General features: G+C 46.7%; 1 protein-coding gene across 1 annotated transcript in view; it reads left to right on the top strand.

The window, feature by feature from the left end:
* Window positions 1-3,336: 3,336 nt before the first annotated feature.
* Window positions 3,337-16,860, top strand: part of TMTC1 (transmembrane O-mannosyltransferase targeting cadherins 1) — a 148,577-nt gene continuing 135,053 nt past the window's right edge. Inside the window, exons 1-2 of the mRNA XM_059816444.1 lie at window positions 3,337-3,653; window positions 15,796-15,973. Coding sequence (XP_059672427.1) covers window positions 3,337-3,653; window positions 15,796-15,973 — 495 coding nt within the window. The remainder of the gene's footprint in view (window positions 3,654-15,795; window positions 15,974-16,860) is intronic.

The raw sequence follows: 16,860 nt of genomic DNA on the forward strand, positions 1-16,860 counted from the left end.
GGGTTGCAGAGAGGTGGGTGTTGGTCTCTTCTCCCAAGTGACTAGCGACAGGACAAGAGGAAATGGCCTCATGTTGCGCCAGGGGAGGTTCAGGCTGGATATTAGGAAAAATTTCTTTACTGAGAGAGTGGTGAAACACTGGAACAGACTGCCCAGGGAGGTAGTGGAGTCACCCTCACTGGAGGCGTTCAAGGAACATGTGGATGTGGCATTGTGGGACATGGTTTAATGGACATGGTAGTGTTGTTTGATGGTTGGACTTGATGATCTTACAGGCCTTTTCCAACCATAGTGATTCTGTGATTCTGTGATTCTGCTGCATGACAAGGTATGGTATTTCCCTTTGAGGATCAAAAGGAGAAGACTATGTGCTTGTATCTCAGCAGGTCTTGGTATGAAGAACAGGAGGTCTTCCTCCACGGCTGACTGGAACATTGCTTTGTCTCTTTCAGATGTTTGCTTGAGGGAAGAAAGGAAAGATCTGGTCTGTCTTGGAGAAGTAAGAATAGATTTTCTTCTCATAAAAGAAACTTGACAAATCAGTGTTAACTACGCTTTGTGCATAACATTTCGGTAAGTGCATAAGAAAACAGATGAGAAAATAAACAGGGTTTTTCTCCCTTGCAAACTCTAGGTTTCCATGCCAGATGAAAGCCAATGGCCAGTGCTGGTGCCCTCCTAATGAGAGTGGGGGCAGAAGGAGTCCTGAATGGATCAGGACTGCCATCTCCTGCCACATTTTCTGGTGTTGTCAAGCATGGTGGGTTATGAAAGCAAAAGGGAAATTGTAGATCTGTAGAGGAAGCAATGTTACTTATTCCATAGAGTATGTCTGTTGTACTATGTGATGTTATATGGCTGTGTATGTTACTGTCATAAGATATTGACAGGAAATCCCTTGATGAGAAAATGATTTTTTTTATCACCTTTTCATCATTTACCATTTTAGAACTCTGCATTTTTTGTGAGCTTATGTGATGAATTAGTTAAGCTCAAAGGGTGGACAGCAGGACTTGTGACACAGCAAGGACATGTACCATAGTCCTGGAAAACGAATGGAGAGACCTGTCCCCTGCCTCAACGTTGGCTTGCCTAATGGCAGCCCTGGGCCCTGTTTTGTGGCGGGAGTGGGCCATTAGCAGGCTGCCCCCAACCTGTGATGAAGGAGAAGAACAGAGGGCTGAAACACTTCAGTGAGAAAGTGAGAAAGTGTGCGGACCCTGGTCCATGCTGGAGATGAGGTATGAGGGTCTTGTGGGGAGGGACAGCCTGCCAAGGCCCAGCTGGGCTGCCAGGTGTGTTGGGTTTGTTGGGGTCACATCAGCAGTGCTGCTGACCCCCCTTTAGGCTGCCTAGCTCACCCACGTCTGGTACCTCTGCCCGAGAGAATAGTTGGACCCTCAGCTGCCCATTTCAGAACTACAGGGGACTGCAGATTTTGTTTGGTAGAATAATTTAGGGTTTCAAATATTACCTGGAGTCTACTGTAAGGCAATTTCAACCTTTAAATCTCACACATGTTTTTGCTTTCATCAATATTACAGTCCATCCTTCCCCTCATCCCCCCTCCCAGTAACTGTCAACATTTTAATTTATGTCAACAAAAAGTCCCAGTTCCACCTTTTAGGCATGTCTTCAATAGTGACTTTGTTTCCAGAGCTGCTGGGCACTCGTGGGCTTTGGTACTTCAGTGCCTCTGGATACCAGGCTGTTTCTGTGCCCATGCACAGATGCCGCAGTCTAGCTTTACATGCCCAAGCTTTGAAACTTTGGCGGAAATGAATACCAATACACCGCAACGCATGGTCTCCCATGCTGGGGAAAGCTCTGGGGATCCAAACGGCAAAATGTCATCAGCCACTTAAAGGGAAAGTTTGAGTGATGGCCCTGCTTCTGGCAGAGTTTCCTTCTGTCCCGGATGTAAACACGCTGTCCTAGTTGGAGTTAACTGTTATTTTTAGCTGTGACAAAAGTACATCTGAAAAGCCTGTTCTGTTGCACTTGGAAAATACCAGATGACTTGAAGTGCCAAATATGCTGGGGGAAAAAGCATTCCTGGGGAGGGCTTGCCACGGACAGTCTGCATGAACTCTTCATGGCTTCCGCTCCCCTCTTTCCCCCCCCCGACACGCACGCACACACAGAGCAGCTTGGAACTGCACAGGTGGTGAGCGATGCTCAGCGTATTTTTTTTCAGGAACAAACTCAGAGTATGTCCAGTATCTTCATTCACCTAATTGAATCTAAGCTTCTTTGCTAAGCGGTGTTACTTCTTGGTTTTGTTACAAGCAGGAGGTTTTATTTAAACAGCAAAAAGCTTTAGCAGAGTATTTGTTTTTCTGTTTTCTGAAAAAGCCATGGCCACATACCTTTTATATGTGGTTGAGTAGGTGATCTGAACATGGCCTTTCCTTAAGCAAAAGTTATTGGGAGTTGTCACTAACACAAGAAAGGTGGCATATGGGAGGGGAATGGACACACTGCAGTCATCAAAATAATGCTTTGGAGAACGCAGCTCTCTGGTGATTTTGGAAGAGGGACAGGTGATGGACCAGAGTAGAGAAGACAAGTTCCATGGCACCAAAACGCCTTCCCCCCCAGCAGGACACGGTGGGGACTGCTTGGCTCCGACGATGCTGCAGCCGGGATGGTGTGGACCAGCACTGATGCTGTGGAGCAGTGTGGATGCGGTGGAGCAGCACCGATACTGTGGATCAGCACTCATGCTGTGGATGCTGCGGAGCAGCGTGGACGCCGTGGAGCTTGCTGGGACGTTCCCACGTCCCAGGTGAGCATGGCCCGCAAGGCGGCTGGTCCTGGCGTGACCGGCCGGGGGGGGATGTCCGCGGGGGACACGGAGGAAGCCCTGGCACCAGGCAGGGCAGCCTTGCACCTCTCTCCCGCGAGTGGCAGGGGCGACCCGTCGCACCAGGGCTCCGCTCCCAGCCCCGCAGCACACCGCGCCCGCGGGCAGCAGGGCCTCGCGTGGGTGCTGCCGTGCCGCGCCCTGCTGGGAGGGTCTCCCTCCCCGGGGTGCGGGGGCCACCCCGGGCAGAGCCCACCCCGCTGGCGGGCTGAGGTGGCGGCGGGGGTGACAGCGCGGCAAGGAGCATGCGTGCGGGGGGGGGGGGGGGGAGGAGGAGGAGGGATGGCGCGGGGAGGCGGCCGCTGTTTATTTGCAGCCGGGCAGGCTGCGCCTCGGCAGAGCGCGAGTGGCCGGCGGCGGTCCCGCTGCCCGCCCCGCACCATGCGGGCGCCGCTGCCTGCCCGCGCCGCGGCGGCCGCGGAGCCGGAGCCGGAGCCGGGGCAGCCAGCGCGGCGCCCCGCAGCCGCGCCATGGTGACGGGCTCGGCGCTGGGCTCCCGCAGCCGGGACCGAGCCGCGCCGCCCCCCTGCCCGTCCCCGTCGGCGGGCGGGCGGCGCGGCGGGGCGGCGGCGGCGGCGGCGGTGCTGGCGGGGCTGTGCGCCCTCTGCTACGGCAACTCCCTGCGGGGCGAGTTCGTGCACGACGACGTCTGGGCCATCGTGAACAACCCCGACGTGCGGGCGGCCGCCCCTGTGGCCGCCGCTTTCGCCAACGACTTCTGGGGCAAGCGGATGGCCGAGAACACCAGCCACAAGTCCTACCGGCCCCTCTGCGTCCTCACCTTCAAGTAAGTGCCCGCCGCCGGCGCCGCAGCGGGGCGGGCGGCGCGGCTCCCCCTCCGCCGCCCGGCCCCTCTCCCGGACCCGTGCCCGGGCGACGGCCAGTCCCGGGTGGGGGTCAGGGGGACCCCCACCCCCGGCACTGTCGCCTCCCGTCCCCGGCTTCGTGATTCAGCATTTTTGCTCGGAGCTGTGTGGGACGGGGTGTGCCCCGGGGGGGGCGGAGGGGCTTCGGCCGCCTGCTGCCGCCGGGGTGGTCCCGCGGCCCGGCCCGGTGGAAGTTAACCGGAGAAGGGGAATGACGGGGAGCCTGCCGCTCTCCCGGCAAGTGCCCCGCGTCCCTCGAGGTTTGGGAACAGGTGGCGCCTCTTCCCTAGGCTGCCGGTGGATAAAAGGGAAAACGGAGCACTTCGGAAAGCTCTTCAGGCTGAGGAGGGTGCTCAAATTGAATTCCGACTGAGTTCCTCCTCTGCTCTGTCGCCAGTGCTTTTCCCGGTAATTGAACGATCGTGCCAGAAACTTTTCCCGGTGCTGTTCTGAAGCAGACCCATAGTCATCCCTGCCTTTCTTTTTAGCGCTAAGCGAAGGGGTCTGCCTCAAGGGTACCGCGGCGCTTCTTGCAGCCAGCCTGGCTGCTGCAAACCTCTCATGTCAGCCACGCACTTCCCCGCCAGCCCCGTCTGCTTCAGATGTTCCCTGTGTACCAGGCAGAGTTGCTGAGGAGGAGTTTCGGTTTTACAGGAATAAAGAGAAGTTGGGTGGCAGCAAAGTAACTGACAGTTTCCATCGCTAATCCTAGAAGGAAAACCCAGACGCCTCTCTCTCTCTCCGAGGGGAATAATTTGTAGCAGACCAGCTTAGTTACAATGCATAGAGTTTGTCATACTTTCCATTAGCTTGTTCTCTTTTTAATTCATTCTGATGAAACGTAAATGATGGTGAATGTTTACCACGTATTGGTATTGAAAAATGATACGGGTGCTTGCAGGGAGCTGTGCTGAAGAACTAGTGTAGCTGGGTGATGGATGTTTAGCACTAGGGTCCTGTTCGTAAGTGATCGGTAGATGCTCATTACAAACCTATGACAGGCATAAGGAACAAACTATGTAAGTGGTACGTATGCCAGGAGGAGGTGTTACTGGAACCTGGTTGACTCTGCTAATTGAGTAACTATTCATTAAAATACCTGATTTTGTGAACTATCTGACAATAATTTGTTTCTGTGAGGCAAGAGCAGTTTCAGGGAATGCAGCATCCCTTCGCCGCTCCTGCAGAACACTTGATGCCCTTCGGTTGGAAGGGTGGGCTTGGAGCTGAGAGCAATCGGGTGTCAGCTGTCTGGGGAAGCAGGGCAGGACGGGCACGGGGTGGAGTATCCCCGATAAAGCAAAACTGTGAACAGCACAGACCCTTGTAAACTGGATTGTTTAGAACAGATTTTGTACCTTCCCCTCGAAGGGGCTCTCAGCAGGTTTCTGTAGAGAGCGAAGGGGATGTCGGCAGCCACGGGCAGAGACAGCTTTGTGCACACAGAGTGCCTTCTCCATCGGGTGTCCAGCCAAACTGTTGCAGTCTGGGGAGTCGTCTGATTAATCTATTCCTCCAGCAATATATCCGGGGGTAATCTGAGTGGTGAGTGAACCTGCATGTATCACCACTGACCACGCTGCATGTGGTATTGGGTGCCAGACTTGGCCTCCTAGATCAGGTTGCAGGACTGAGGTTATGTTATGCTAATTAGCAAAAGAATCTTAAACTTTAATAACGGAATGGAAACTAAATGCTTTAGTTCCCATTTATATGTCCTGACTCTGAACTGGTTTTGCCTTTGCTTTTTAAAGGAGGGGGGGGAGAGGGGTGTGTTTAAAAAAAAAAATTGAAGCGCTGTCCCCATCTAGTCCATTTTGGAAGTTAGTGAGACTAATTTTGTGAGCAAGATTTCATCCTCAAGTGCCTATAATAACCATACAGCTAAGACTTAGGGTCAAAGGCAGAGTCATTTGTTCACCGCTTGGCATTGCATTTGGAATAGGGAAGGAATCGTTTATCTTCCCTGGCTGCAGAGGAAGATTATTTCCACCACATCCCAAATACCCTTCCAGCCCTCCAGTTTCCACATTCTTCTCATTTCATTTCTACCAGTCGGGTGTTAGGGGAAGACATTAAGATCTGGGTGGAGTGGATCCTTCAAACCCAGCGCTTCCAAAGAGGCTTCGGGGAGCTCTTGCCAAGCGACACTGAGCCCGTGGTCGAGCCCTGCTCTGCCTGCCTGAGCCATCCACCCCTGCCTTGCCCAGCAGGACGTTGCTGGTTGCACTCTGTCCTCGTGCAGAAAGAAAAAGGATTTACCCTGCTGGCTGTAAAATGCTCAACAGAAATGGATTTTTAACAGAATGGAAATGAATGTTGTTTGTTAATACTTTTGTTAGAATTTAGTGCATCTACTTGGGATACTTGAGAAAACCCTGTGATGTGTGTGTTGCAGGATCTTGCTGAGGACCAAAGTATTCTGGTCTCTTTTTTTTTTTATTATTTGCTTGTTTTACTTTATTTCTTTTCTTGTGCTAATTTGGTCAAATCCAAGGCATTTTAATAGTAGTATGATTCTTTATACCTGCCTAGTGGCTCTGCTTCTGTTGCATGAAACTTTCATCTGGAAAGGCTTGTTTTGAGTCTTGCTGTACTAAGATTAAAAATCTGGGAGATCTCCAAACTGCATGTACAGAACAGATGTGATGGGTGGGCTGAAATTTATATCTACCGATCCATCAATCTACAGAAACTTTGTCTCAGTCTCTTTTCTGTCCTTCGTGGCTGTGAAAGTAAGAGGAAGGACTCATGATGCCCTGTGGACTTTTCATTAGGCTGAACATATCCTACATATATGCTATGTATTCCTGAAATGATCTCAATTAAAAAAATTTATCACTTGTCTGTCAAAAAAATCTTAAGCAGACATTGCTGAAATTTTTAACAGTAGTCCCCGACGAATTGGAAATCTTAAGTGACAGTCCTCATTCCGGTAGACTAATGCACTGGAGTCAAACAGTGAAAAGAACTCAAGTATTTGACATTATTCACACCGGATCTGTCAGTATGAATGATCAGAGGAAAGTAAGAGTGGCCCATGTTACTGGAACCATTAAACAGAACTTAAAATATTCAAGGAACTACTGCATTGTTTTGTGTGGGTTAACATCAGAAGAGGAAAAAAAACCTGCACATGGACACTTGAATTAAATAATGTTTGCTTTGCATCTTTGAACTTCTCTCACCTTTTCTCTTGACTTCAGTAAAGTAAAGGAGTGTTAAAACGTGTTGGTTCAGAAACATTCCTATTGCACGTGGGTAACTGTTAGGTGACAGGTCTAGCACAGCTCACCTGCACGGGAGTTGAGATGGTAGGCAATGGTTTTGCTTAGTCCTTAGGAAATACTTGCTTCGTGCTCTCTTCTCCAATTGCTGTCACTCAGAGATGTTTACCTGTAGCTATTTTCTTCTCCAAGAAGTTATTCAACATACTTCTTTCTAAAGAAGGCAGCTTTTTGGACTCAGGATATACTATTTCTTGGTGCCTTCCCTATAAAATATTAAGATGAAAGGTGGGAAAAAACCCCCAAACTGCCAGTTCTGCAGTTCACACAGGATTTTATATTTAAACTGGTTGCTTTCTGTCTTACACCTTGTCTCCACTAACAGAAGTTCAGTGAATCATTTATTCCCTCAGTAGCACTTAAATTATTCCTTGGTTCCAGTGGTTTTGCAAAAATGTTTCTCAACTGCTGAAGCAGAAGGTGCGATCCTCAGTGCTGTCTCCCTCCCTCTTTCTCTTCTTGTCTGCCAAATTCCCATTTAGATAGATTTTTCAGTCCAGAAACAAACAGGTGATGGAGGTTTGATGTAGTCATCAACACAGCAGACTTAGCCTGAAGGTGTGCAGTGGTAGGAAGTGGTGAGGATGAAGCCTTTTGAAAAACCCTGATGCCAAAATTTAAAGACTCTGATTAAGAGATCAGCCTCCTGGTTTTGCAGGTGGTGGAGAAGTGAAGGCCCTGCCTGCTCGGCCTCTTTGGTAGCAGGCTGGAGGGCACTGCCAAGGCAGATGCTGGTGAGGGAGGTGCCTCAAGTCACAGGTCACCGGGGACAGAAGACTGGGTGAAAAGGAGAAGGTAGTGGCAGGCCCAGGCCGCAGAGCCATGACAGAGACCTGGGAGGATGACACCGGCCAGAGAGGCACAGGAGATATCTGGCCTTCCGCGAAGGAAGTGGAAGCGACTGTTCACTGGGCATGTGCTTGCCTCCATGGGAAGGGTGTAAGAGCGCACACTCCAGCTGCTGCTGCGCGGCTCTGGTGGCCCAGGAGGAGAGGAGCGGGGGGAGACAAGCTGTAAAAGGGAACACAACTCTCCCAGCGGAAAAGACATAGACACACGATTTGTGGACAGACCCATCCTATTAGTACTGTGGCTGGAGAAGATGGGGAAAAAGATAAATTCCAAAGTCCAGGCAGTGCTCAGCTGCTGACTGCAGAATGGATGACCCTCCAGGTCTGCCCACGGAGGCTGCTAGCCAGTAATGGCCTGGGGACATACATGCCTAGGAAGTAAATGGGACCCTTCAGCAACGGTTCAGTATTCTGTGTGGGCAACCAGAGCCTAACGTACGACTACCAGTGGCTTCAGATCAAAGCCTTAAGTGACTGTGAGCTTGGGTTAGGTGTAAATACATAGCCAAAGAGAGAATGAATTCAATAATTCACTGCCAACCTTCTGATCTATCTAGTTGCTTACAGCTGATCCTTGTGTTTCTTCAGCTGTATCAGTGGCTTGAGTTTCAAGGACAGGGAGCTTAACAAAACCAAAACAACCCGAGGAAGAAAAAAAGACCTTAGATTTTATTTGTTCTTGATTTAATGCTATATTACAGTTTGACATCACAGGGTAATATAGTGGAGCTACAATGTGTCAGGTTAAATACACAGTGCACAAGTATTTTTTTCACTCTGTACATCTATTTTAGGGCAATATCACAATGTTTAAGATTGTGTCAGTATTTCTCCTGTACAGCTTAGTCTAATATTTTACCCTAGCTATAGCAATCACTCTCCATACTGATACTGTGATACCTGCCATGAAATTGATGTAGTACTGGTGTAGCCACACCAGGTGAGGTGGAGTTTGTGAAGCATATAAGCTTTTCTTCTGATCCAGAGCAGAGCATCTTGCTGCCGTTTCAGGTCTGGGAAAGGGTGCGTGTGCCTCAAAGCTTCATTTTTTCCCATTTCCAGGTGCACAGAAGTCATCCCCCCATCACCACCACCTTGAATGTAATTTTTGTAGCAGGTGTCTGATGTTTTTTGGTTGTAGGTTTGGGTTGTGTTTCTCTCGGGGGACTGGCAGGGTTGCTTGCACTCCTTGGAAGGAGGACAGGACTCCTGGGGAGGGTCGGGGGAAGCTCCTTGCCCAGAGAGGGAGGGCGCAGACCCGGCTGGAGGTCTGTGCCGCCATGCAGCTTGCCACCAAGCCCAGAGGGGGGATCTGTCCAGGAGGAGAGGTGTGTGCAAAACACATTGGACTTCTGCCTAGTCGCAACATTTTCTCAGTCCTTAACACTCAATAAAATTTGTCTGTATCTTGAATTAAAAGCCTTTTATTTTGAGGGGAAGAATTCACTAAAAGGTCCAGGCAGAGTCTCCTGAAAGACTTGGCTGACGTGAATCCAGTCACGCCTATGTTTGCTGCTTGCTTCAGTGGTGTTTTGTCTCTATTTAACACCTACCAATTCCTGCGGATTTTCTCTCATCTGGCCTCCTATTCCTCTTGCACTAATGTCACCCTTAATTTTCTTTTGTCTTCTTTTACCTAAAAGGCTCAGCTTTGGACCAACCTTCTTCCCCACAGGAGCATCCCTGTCAATACTCTTTAGAGTCCATGAAAATAAAGGGCTTTGGCTGCTGCTGGTTAGCTAAAGGCATTTCTCTGCATTTACTTGCTGTGTTTCTGACTGCTTTCCTGGGCTTTCTCATTTATTGTCTCTCAGATTTAAAAGGGGAAAAAAAAAAAAAGGGCTGTTCTCTTTTCACTTGCTATACTTGGTTTTTTTTCTTTGCTTCTGTATAAATTAAAATGGCACTTCCTCTGTGGTCTGCAGCTCGAGATGAAAGATTATCAAACCTATTTTAAATTTGGTGGAAAAACTCTTTTACCCAGTTTGAAATATTCTCTTCATTAGGTCTAATAGCTTTAGACTACATTTCTGTTAGCATTGTTTTATCTTCTTGACGAACGACTGTCCCAGCTTGGTTCTTGATCACATCCCATCTCTTACTCTCTCAGCGCTTGGAAGAGGACTGCTTCATGGCTGCTAAAGAGTTTCACAAGATGTTCCTTTCCTTCAGTGCCTTGCTCTTGCCGAAACAATACTTAAGAATAATTTTGAAGACAAACTTTCTTGTGTTCAAAATCCGGGTAAAATGACACCTGGTTTGTCAGTTTGTAAATTGCCATCGTTTGGCTTTTTTAATTTTCCAGGGCTGTTTGTGGAGACAAATCTAAAGCCGTGTGAATGATGCTTTTGGTATTCTTAACACAGGAGTGATCAGCAAACCACACTTTCTAGGGTTTCACTAGAAATTTCTGCCCTGGCTATTTGCCGCTTCCAAGGTGCTGCTGCTTCCCAGTCTAACAGTGATTTCTGTTTTCTTCTCCTAACCGTGCTGGAAAGCAATAACCTGCTTTGAATGCCAACACTTAGCTAGTGCTCTTGTAAGTGGTGACTGTTGTGCTCTAAGGGAATTGCTATTGCTTGGGAATTGATACGGCCTCTGTCTTCTCACCCATCCCCGTTATAGCAAATCAAGTAACAAACCATTTAAGCCTTATTGTCCATTTAATTCTGAGGCATTGTACTGTACTATAAAAAGATTATCAGCACAAAGTGCTGCTGCACCGTGGTGGAAACTCTGCTCTGCTTGTGCTAGCCATTGCACGAACACTGCTGCAAAGGGGGCTTATTTTCTTTTTACTGCTACAGGTTTTTCATTAATCTTTGAGCTGCTTCCACATAGAGCTTTAACCATTATTGCCACTGATGCAGCTGCACCATTTTTGGAGTGCAAATGCTCATTTTCCTGGCACACAGTAGATGCATCTGTGGAGTTTATAAGGAGATTCCACTGTGCGCTGAAATTGGGCATTAGTTTGCATAAAGTTTGCCATATATATCACGCAATTCCAAAAAGAAGGGAAGATCACAGGAAACTTATTCCATCCTTGTATGTTAGATTAATTTATATAAATCTGCATGTGAGCCTTCCTCTATAAAAACTGGGGGTTTTATGAGGTGTGGGATGCTCTGACTCTTTCCATTAAGTGTTACTCGCTATAACAAATTACCATTATTATCCTGTGCATTTCTATTTCATAACATGTTGTGTTTTTTGTTAGTCTTTTGAAAATAATAAACCAGATTAAACTAAACAAGAGCTGCCCAGGGATAATAACAAAGTCTATAAAAAGAGAAACTCTCCAATTACGTTTTACAATATTATTAAATCATAAGAGGCCTTAAAAAAGGTTGAATGAGTCTTCGTGCGTACAAGTGGATAAAGAGCACTATATTAGAGCCCCTGGTGATTATATACCGTAACTGGGTATGTATGGGATTTGTCTACAAGCCCATACTCTTGTGGCATAGACCCCTCTGGTTCTGGGTCTGCAAGGATGAAGTCACCGAATCCCACTCGATTGCCAGGCCCTCTGTACAGGGAATTGCTGACCCAAGGAGATGTGTCCCTGCCTGATGACTTGTCTAGAGGAGGATTAAGTGCCTGTGGCTTGGGGGTAGCATGGTGCATGGTCCCTGCTCTACAAATGCCATTCTTCAAACGAGGCGGCTGTGCTGGGGAGAAGGCAGGGCAAGTGGTTAATTGGGGGTGCTGATAGATGTTGCTTATTCTTTTAGGAGCAAGAGTGATTTGCTTTCTTCTGGAGAGCTCTTTTACAAGCTCTACTCAGTGGACCTTCAACAGCTGGTGTCTGTGAAAGTCTCTTTCTGAGAATGGAGCTATGTAATTCCTTTTCCTAGAGTGGATGGTGGAGGAGCAGAAAAGCTGCTGTAGGCGGCAAGGCAAACAACACTGCTGTTCCTGGAAAACATCCATTAGCCTTAACAAAATCAAGGGATTTCAGTGTTAGGGCGTATACCTCTTATTTTGGTATACCTCCTGCTTGGGCATGTCGTTTTGGCAGTGTGTGACATGCCGAACCACACATGCTGCAACACTTGGACACAAAGACCGGTGTTGGGACAAAAGTCTTTGCTTAAACACATGTTTCAGTGCAGCCTTCTCTGCCCTGACGGGGCATGTGATCGATGCTGAGATTTCTGTAATGAGTTTTTATTTTTGTGGTAGCTTGGGTGATGCTGATCAGCTCTATTAGAAGATACTTGTCAATGTCACCTAGTATTGAGAGACTGCTCCTTGGTATAGGTGCTCTTCCCCTCCTTTTCCCATGGGCCTTTTAAGGGCCTTTGCATTTGAACTGCCATTCTCCACTTCTCAGGAGGCTTAGCCCACTCTTTGCCTCCAGGGACTCTTCCACCAGAGGTGTTTAAGCAATGCAAAACTCTTCTTCTCCGAGTGTTTCTTGGGCAGCTCCCCTGAGGAAAGACCTCCTTGTCTGAGATAGTGGTGTCTCCTCTTTCAAGTGTCTCCATTGCTGGGAGCGTGGTCACTTATTCAGCCCCAGATCTTTAGAATGTGATTTGCAAACACTTCTCTGGTTTGACGAGCAGTCAGTTCAATAAGCCTGGCCAGCCCAAAGCATCTGCTCTCCTAGCTGTGTGCTCTACCAAGGCCATAACACGTATCTTAGAAGTTGTGCTTTAGCTCAGACAGATGTTACGATCGTCATGCAGAAGCGGCTAAGGTCTTCCAGCCCACGCGATGCTCCAAATTAGAAATGATGGCAGTATTGGTGTCTTTGGGGCTTGCAACTTAAAAAATGAAATATTTTCCCCATTTGTGGCCAGTTTAGATATGGAAATATGACAACCTTCCCCCCTCCCCCCAACAGGGGGCAACAGTTGTTGCCTGCCAGAGCTTCTGTTCATGAACATTATGTTGGAGAAACACAACTTCTTACTTAATTTTGAGATTCCTATCTCTGTTTTACTTCCTTTGTTTGCTGAGCCGTATACCGTATATAGTTACTACACAACTACGTGATAATGCTGCTGCCAGTAAACAAAGACAAGACTGAATATCTGTAAGGGTATTAAAGTTTAAGAATGGAGAAGTAATTTTGGATTTACCCATCCCCTCTTGCTCCCTTGCCCAGAAGTTGCTCCATAGTTGCTCCGCAGTGGAGCAAATTTGGCTTTCCATAGTAGGCTGCCTTTTTACCCCATGGGTGTGTGAGTGTGCTGGGGAGCTTTGCAAAGTTCTCGTGACTTGGATTAGAGCTGTTTGGAGCCCCAGATTTGCTCACCCGTTTCACGAACAATAAATTCAAACACTGCTAACATTTCAAAATCATTCTGCTGGGATTGTTTCAGGACAAAAGAATGTTTCCTTCATTGCCATGTGGCCTAATTTCTTATGACAAAGAGCTTTAGCAGCAAAAAACACTGGTGTGAATATAGCACCTGCACACATTCGCATTTAGTGTTCATGGACCACCAAAGATGGTATTTAAAACTTAGACTGAGGCACGCTTGCAGTGAGATTTTGCTGTTTAATGGAAGGCTTATCTGAATACCATGGTGTTGTTATGTTTGCATTTTGTTCCACTTATTTATTTATCTATTTATATATTTTTAAAAGAATATGCAGGGGAATAGCCAAGCTATAATGCTGATGCTTTTACATAGCTGTTTTCAATAACTTTCGGTTAACTCAGAGTTTACAAGCTTTGTTGACTTGATGTTTGCCCCAAGAAGAGGTGTGAAGAGTACACCCTTCCTTGGGGATAGGTGACCTGATGGGAGCAGGAAGATCCCTTCCCTACAAGGTTCTGCCTCTCTTGCCAGTAGACCTGTTTTGCAGGTTGGGAAGTGACCAGACGTGATCCACGGACAGCAATGAGAGATTTTTCAAGAGTATTGTCAGATGTCATGTTTTTAGTGATTGGTCCTCACAACTTGGCCAAATAAATAAGTGAGAATCTCTCACATCTTGGTGCATGGGTTCATATCACCTGATAACCTGAGCACTTGTCCTCACTGTCCTCAGCAGCTTTCTTCAGAAACCAGGTTGCCAAAGCACACTTTGGCATTTGAGGGGGAGCGATGGTGATGACTATGCTCCATCCAGCTGATTTACAGCCAGAAACGATTCATTTGTATAAAGAACGGGTCCTGCAGATGGTCCCTGCCATTGCACACATCTGCAGGTGCCTCTGAGCGGGAACTTCGGCTCCTTTGGGGCAGGGTGGCCCTGTGCTGCCCCTTGCACCCGCAGCGCACTGAAAACAAGATTTAGGCCTGGGGGTTCCAGCTGCTGCCGCGTATTTACAACTGAAACTCTGGCTGGGTGTCTGTTACTGCCATTTGCTGTGGTTTGTCACTCTGTGCTGGTAGAAATGAGGGAAAGTGATGTATGCTGCTGCCCTGAAATGGCTTGCAGGAGAAATGGGAAAAAAAAAAAAAGAAAAAGCCCCAGCTCTTCATGTATTCTTGAATCACACAGACTGATGTCTTGTCAAAATGTAGCTGCATCAACCCATACTTCAAAGGGAAAGGTCAAGTCATGCTAAAATCTCACTTTTCCTAAACTCTCTGGGTTTCAGCTATTGCCTCCACAAACACTCTGGTGGGAGCAGAGTAGGAATGCACAAGTAAGACTCCTGGTCTACTAAAGTTAGATTGGCCTGGAAAATGCAGCCGAGGACAGATAGCACTCTGTTGCTTATGGGTAAGGAATGTAGAGAGAATTTCTAAAAAACATATGTTGTCTGGCCCTCACAGACATACCACACTTCCTCTGTCTTACGAAAAACCTAAGGTGTTTGCATAGTAGCAACAACTCAGTGGCTTTGCTGTTGCATCATGTATGTCATGGGAGACCTGGAGTCTGTTAGTAACAACAGGAAGGATAATTGTCCCTCTAGCACATTTACAGCTACATGCAAAATACTTAGATTGAGTCTTCTTTTCACTGGGTTTCTTATCTTTTTTTTTTTTTTTTAAATGTCCTTTAACATTAGTGCTTCCAAATTCCTTGTTCATATATGGAGTCTCCCCTAGATAAAGACACCATATGTGTGTGTATATAGATATGTATTTGTTCAAATGTACACATGCAGTTAACTCTAAAGAGAATTGAGTTATCTTCAACTGCATGTAAGGCAAAGCCTGTCAGCAGCTGTTAAGCAAGCTGGCTGTCAAAAACAGTGACCAGAAATATGTGTTAATACACGCTGTCAAACAAATGTCATAACAGCCTGTTATTTTTTTTTTTTATGATTGACATAAATAATGAACCCTAATTGTCTCATTGAGTCTAGGGTGATGTTGGCTAATTTATCTTTACCATCAATGTCCTTATCGAAATTATGCTATTAGACCAGCTTCCTAGTGAAGTCCTAATGTCAGTAAAGCATTTAAATAAATGCTTAACTTTTAGTACATGAAAGTTAAATGGGAATAAATGCACCGGTAATGCCAAGCAGATGCTGCAGCGCCTTACCGAGTCCTTGTCTTGGCTGCTCCCAAGCGAAAGCATCTATTCCACAGTAGAAAATAACTACCCGTATTATAAAGCTGCCACGTGGCTGAGACAACCGCAGAAGGTGCCAACAGGGAAACAGGACAAGAGCCATGCTTCTGATGTTGGCTGGTGTTATTTGCTGCTAAGGAAGCACAGACATCGTTTCACTGCAGTAAACTCTACTGGGAGGGCACAAGCCCCTCCCATCTCGGTGTCAAGAAGGTTGCCAAATGCAACCACATATTTTAAAAATTGGGGAAGTGGTTCCTCTTTAATCAGATAAACCAGCAGTTCAGCGTGATTTTCACTAATTAGTTTAATAGCATTTACATTAGTAGACTGCAAATCAGACAAAAAGCATAATTTAGAGTATTTGAAATATGTCCTGCTATTACAGGACCTCTCCAGCCTAGTAATGGTTCCATTTTGTTTCCTTACAGGTTAAACATATTGCTGGCTGGTATGAACCCCTTCTATTTCCACGCAGTGAATGTAATTTTACACTGTCTAGTGACTCTTGTGCTGATGTACACTTGTGACAAAGCTGTGTTCAAGGACTGTCGACTTGCTTTTGTCACGGCGCTGTTCTTTGCTGTGCATCCCATTCACACCGAGGCTGTAAGTATGTGACACAAAAAAAAATGGTGACACAAAAGCTAAAAATAAATGCATACTTTAAATTCTTTTTTTTTTTTTAAAGAAGCCTCTAAGTCATACAGAATATGGTACTTGTGATTTTTGCTGTGGAGGAGCAAAGGTGAGAATATACTACATTTAAAATAATTTGTAGGAGTCCTTAAGAAAAAAGTGTATTCGTACTTGCCATCTTTCTGCTCCGGCACTAAATTCTAATTGATGGTCCTAATCAGCGATGCCGGGAATAAATGGACAGTCATTCAGCTGATGAAAATGTCGAGTCTTCTGAAACCAAAGACGTCAGTGGGGCCATGCTCTCCTGCTGGGACATTGTTGCATGCCTTCAGTCATCTCCTATAGTCATCAATTTAAGGGAGAAAAAGTGAAGGGAGCATTAGTGTGTATTCTGGAGGAGACCGCTCAGATGGAGGTGATGTGACCCATGGATTAATTTATATTGATTTCAAATAAAAGCTAGGAGTATCATCTTCAGAAAAAAACTTTTTAGCTTAATAAACATCATGGTAAGTTTACAGAGCAACAGCTCATATTGGACATTTTTCTGTTTGTTATAAGGAAACATTTAAAGACATAGTCATGCTAAAACTGCAGTCTGTTAGCGTGAGGAGGTACTTCTGTAGATAAAATGAGTCTTGCTGTCTTTGAGAAGGAAATGCAATGTCTAGCTATCCGTACTTAAAAAAAAAAAATGCACTCGTTAGCTGAGATACCATTGACATCACGTGCTCTGGCTACCAGCCTTTGTAAATGAGCGAGGGAAACGGCTGCTGTGGCTGAGAACGTTTGAGGAGAGATTACCTTAATAACAAAAAGCCATGAGCTTTACAGTTACTCCCTGTGCTGTCTCG

This window comes from Gavia stellata, chromosome 4 (assembly GCF_030936135.1).
Source record: "Gavia stellata isolate bGavSte3 chromosome 4, bGavSte3.hap2, whole genome shotgun sequence".
Taxonomy (NCBI): domain Eukaryota; kingdom Metazoa; phylum Chordata; class Aves; order Gaviiformes; family Gaviidae; genus Gavia; species Gavia stellata.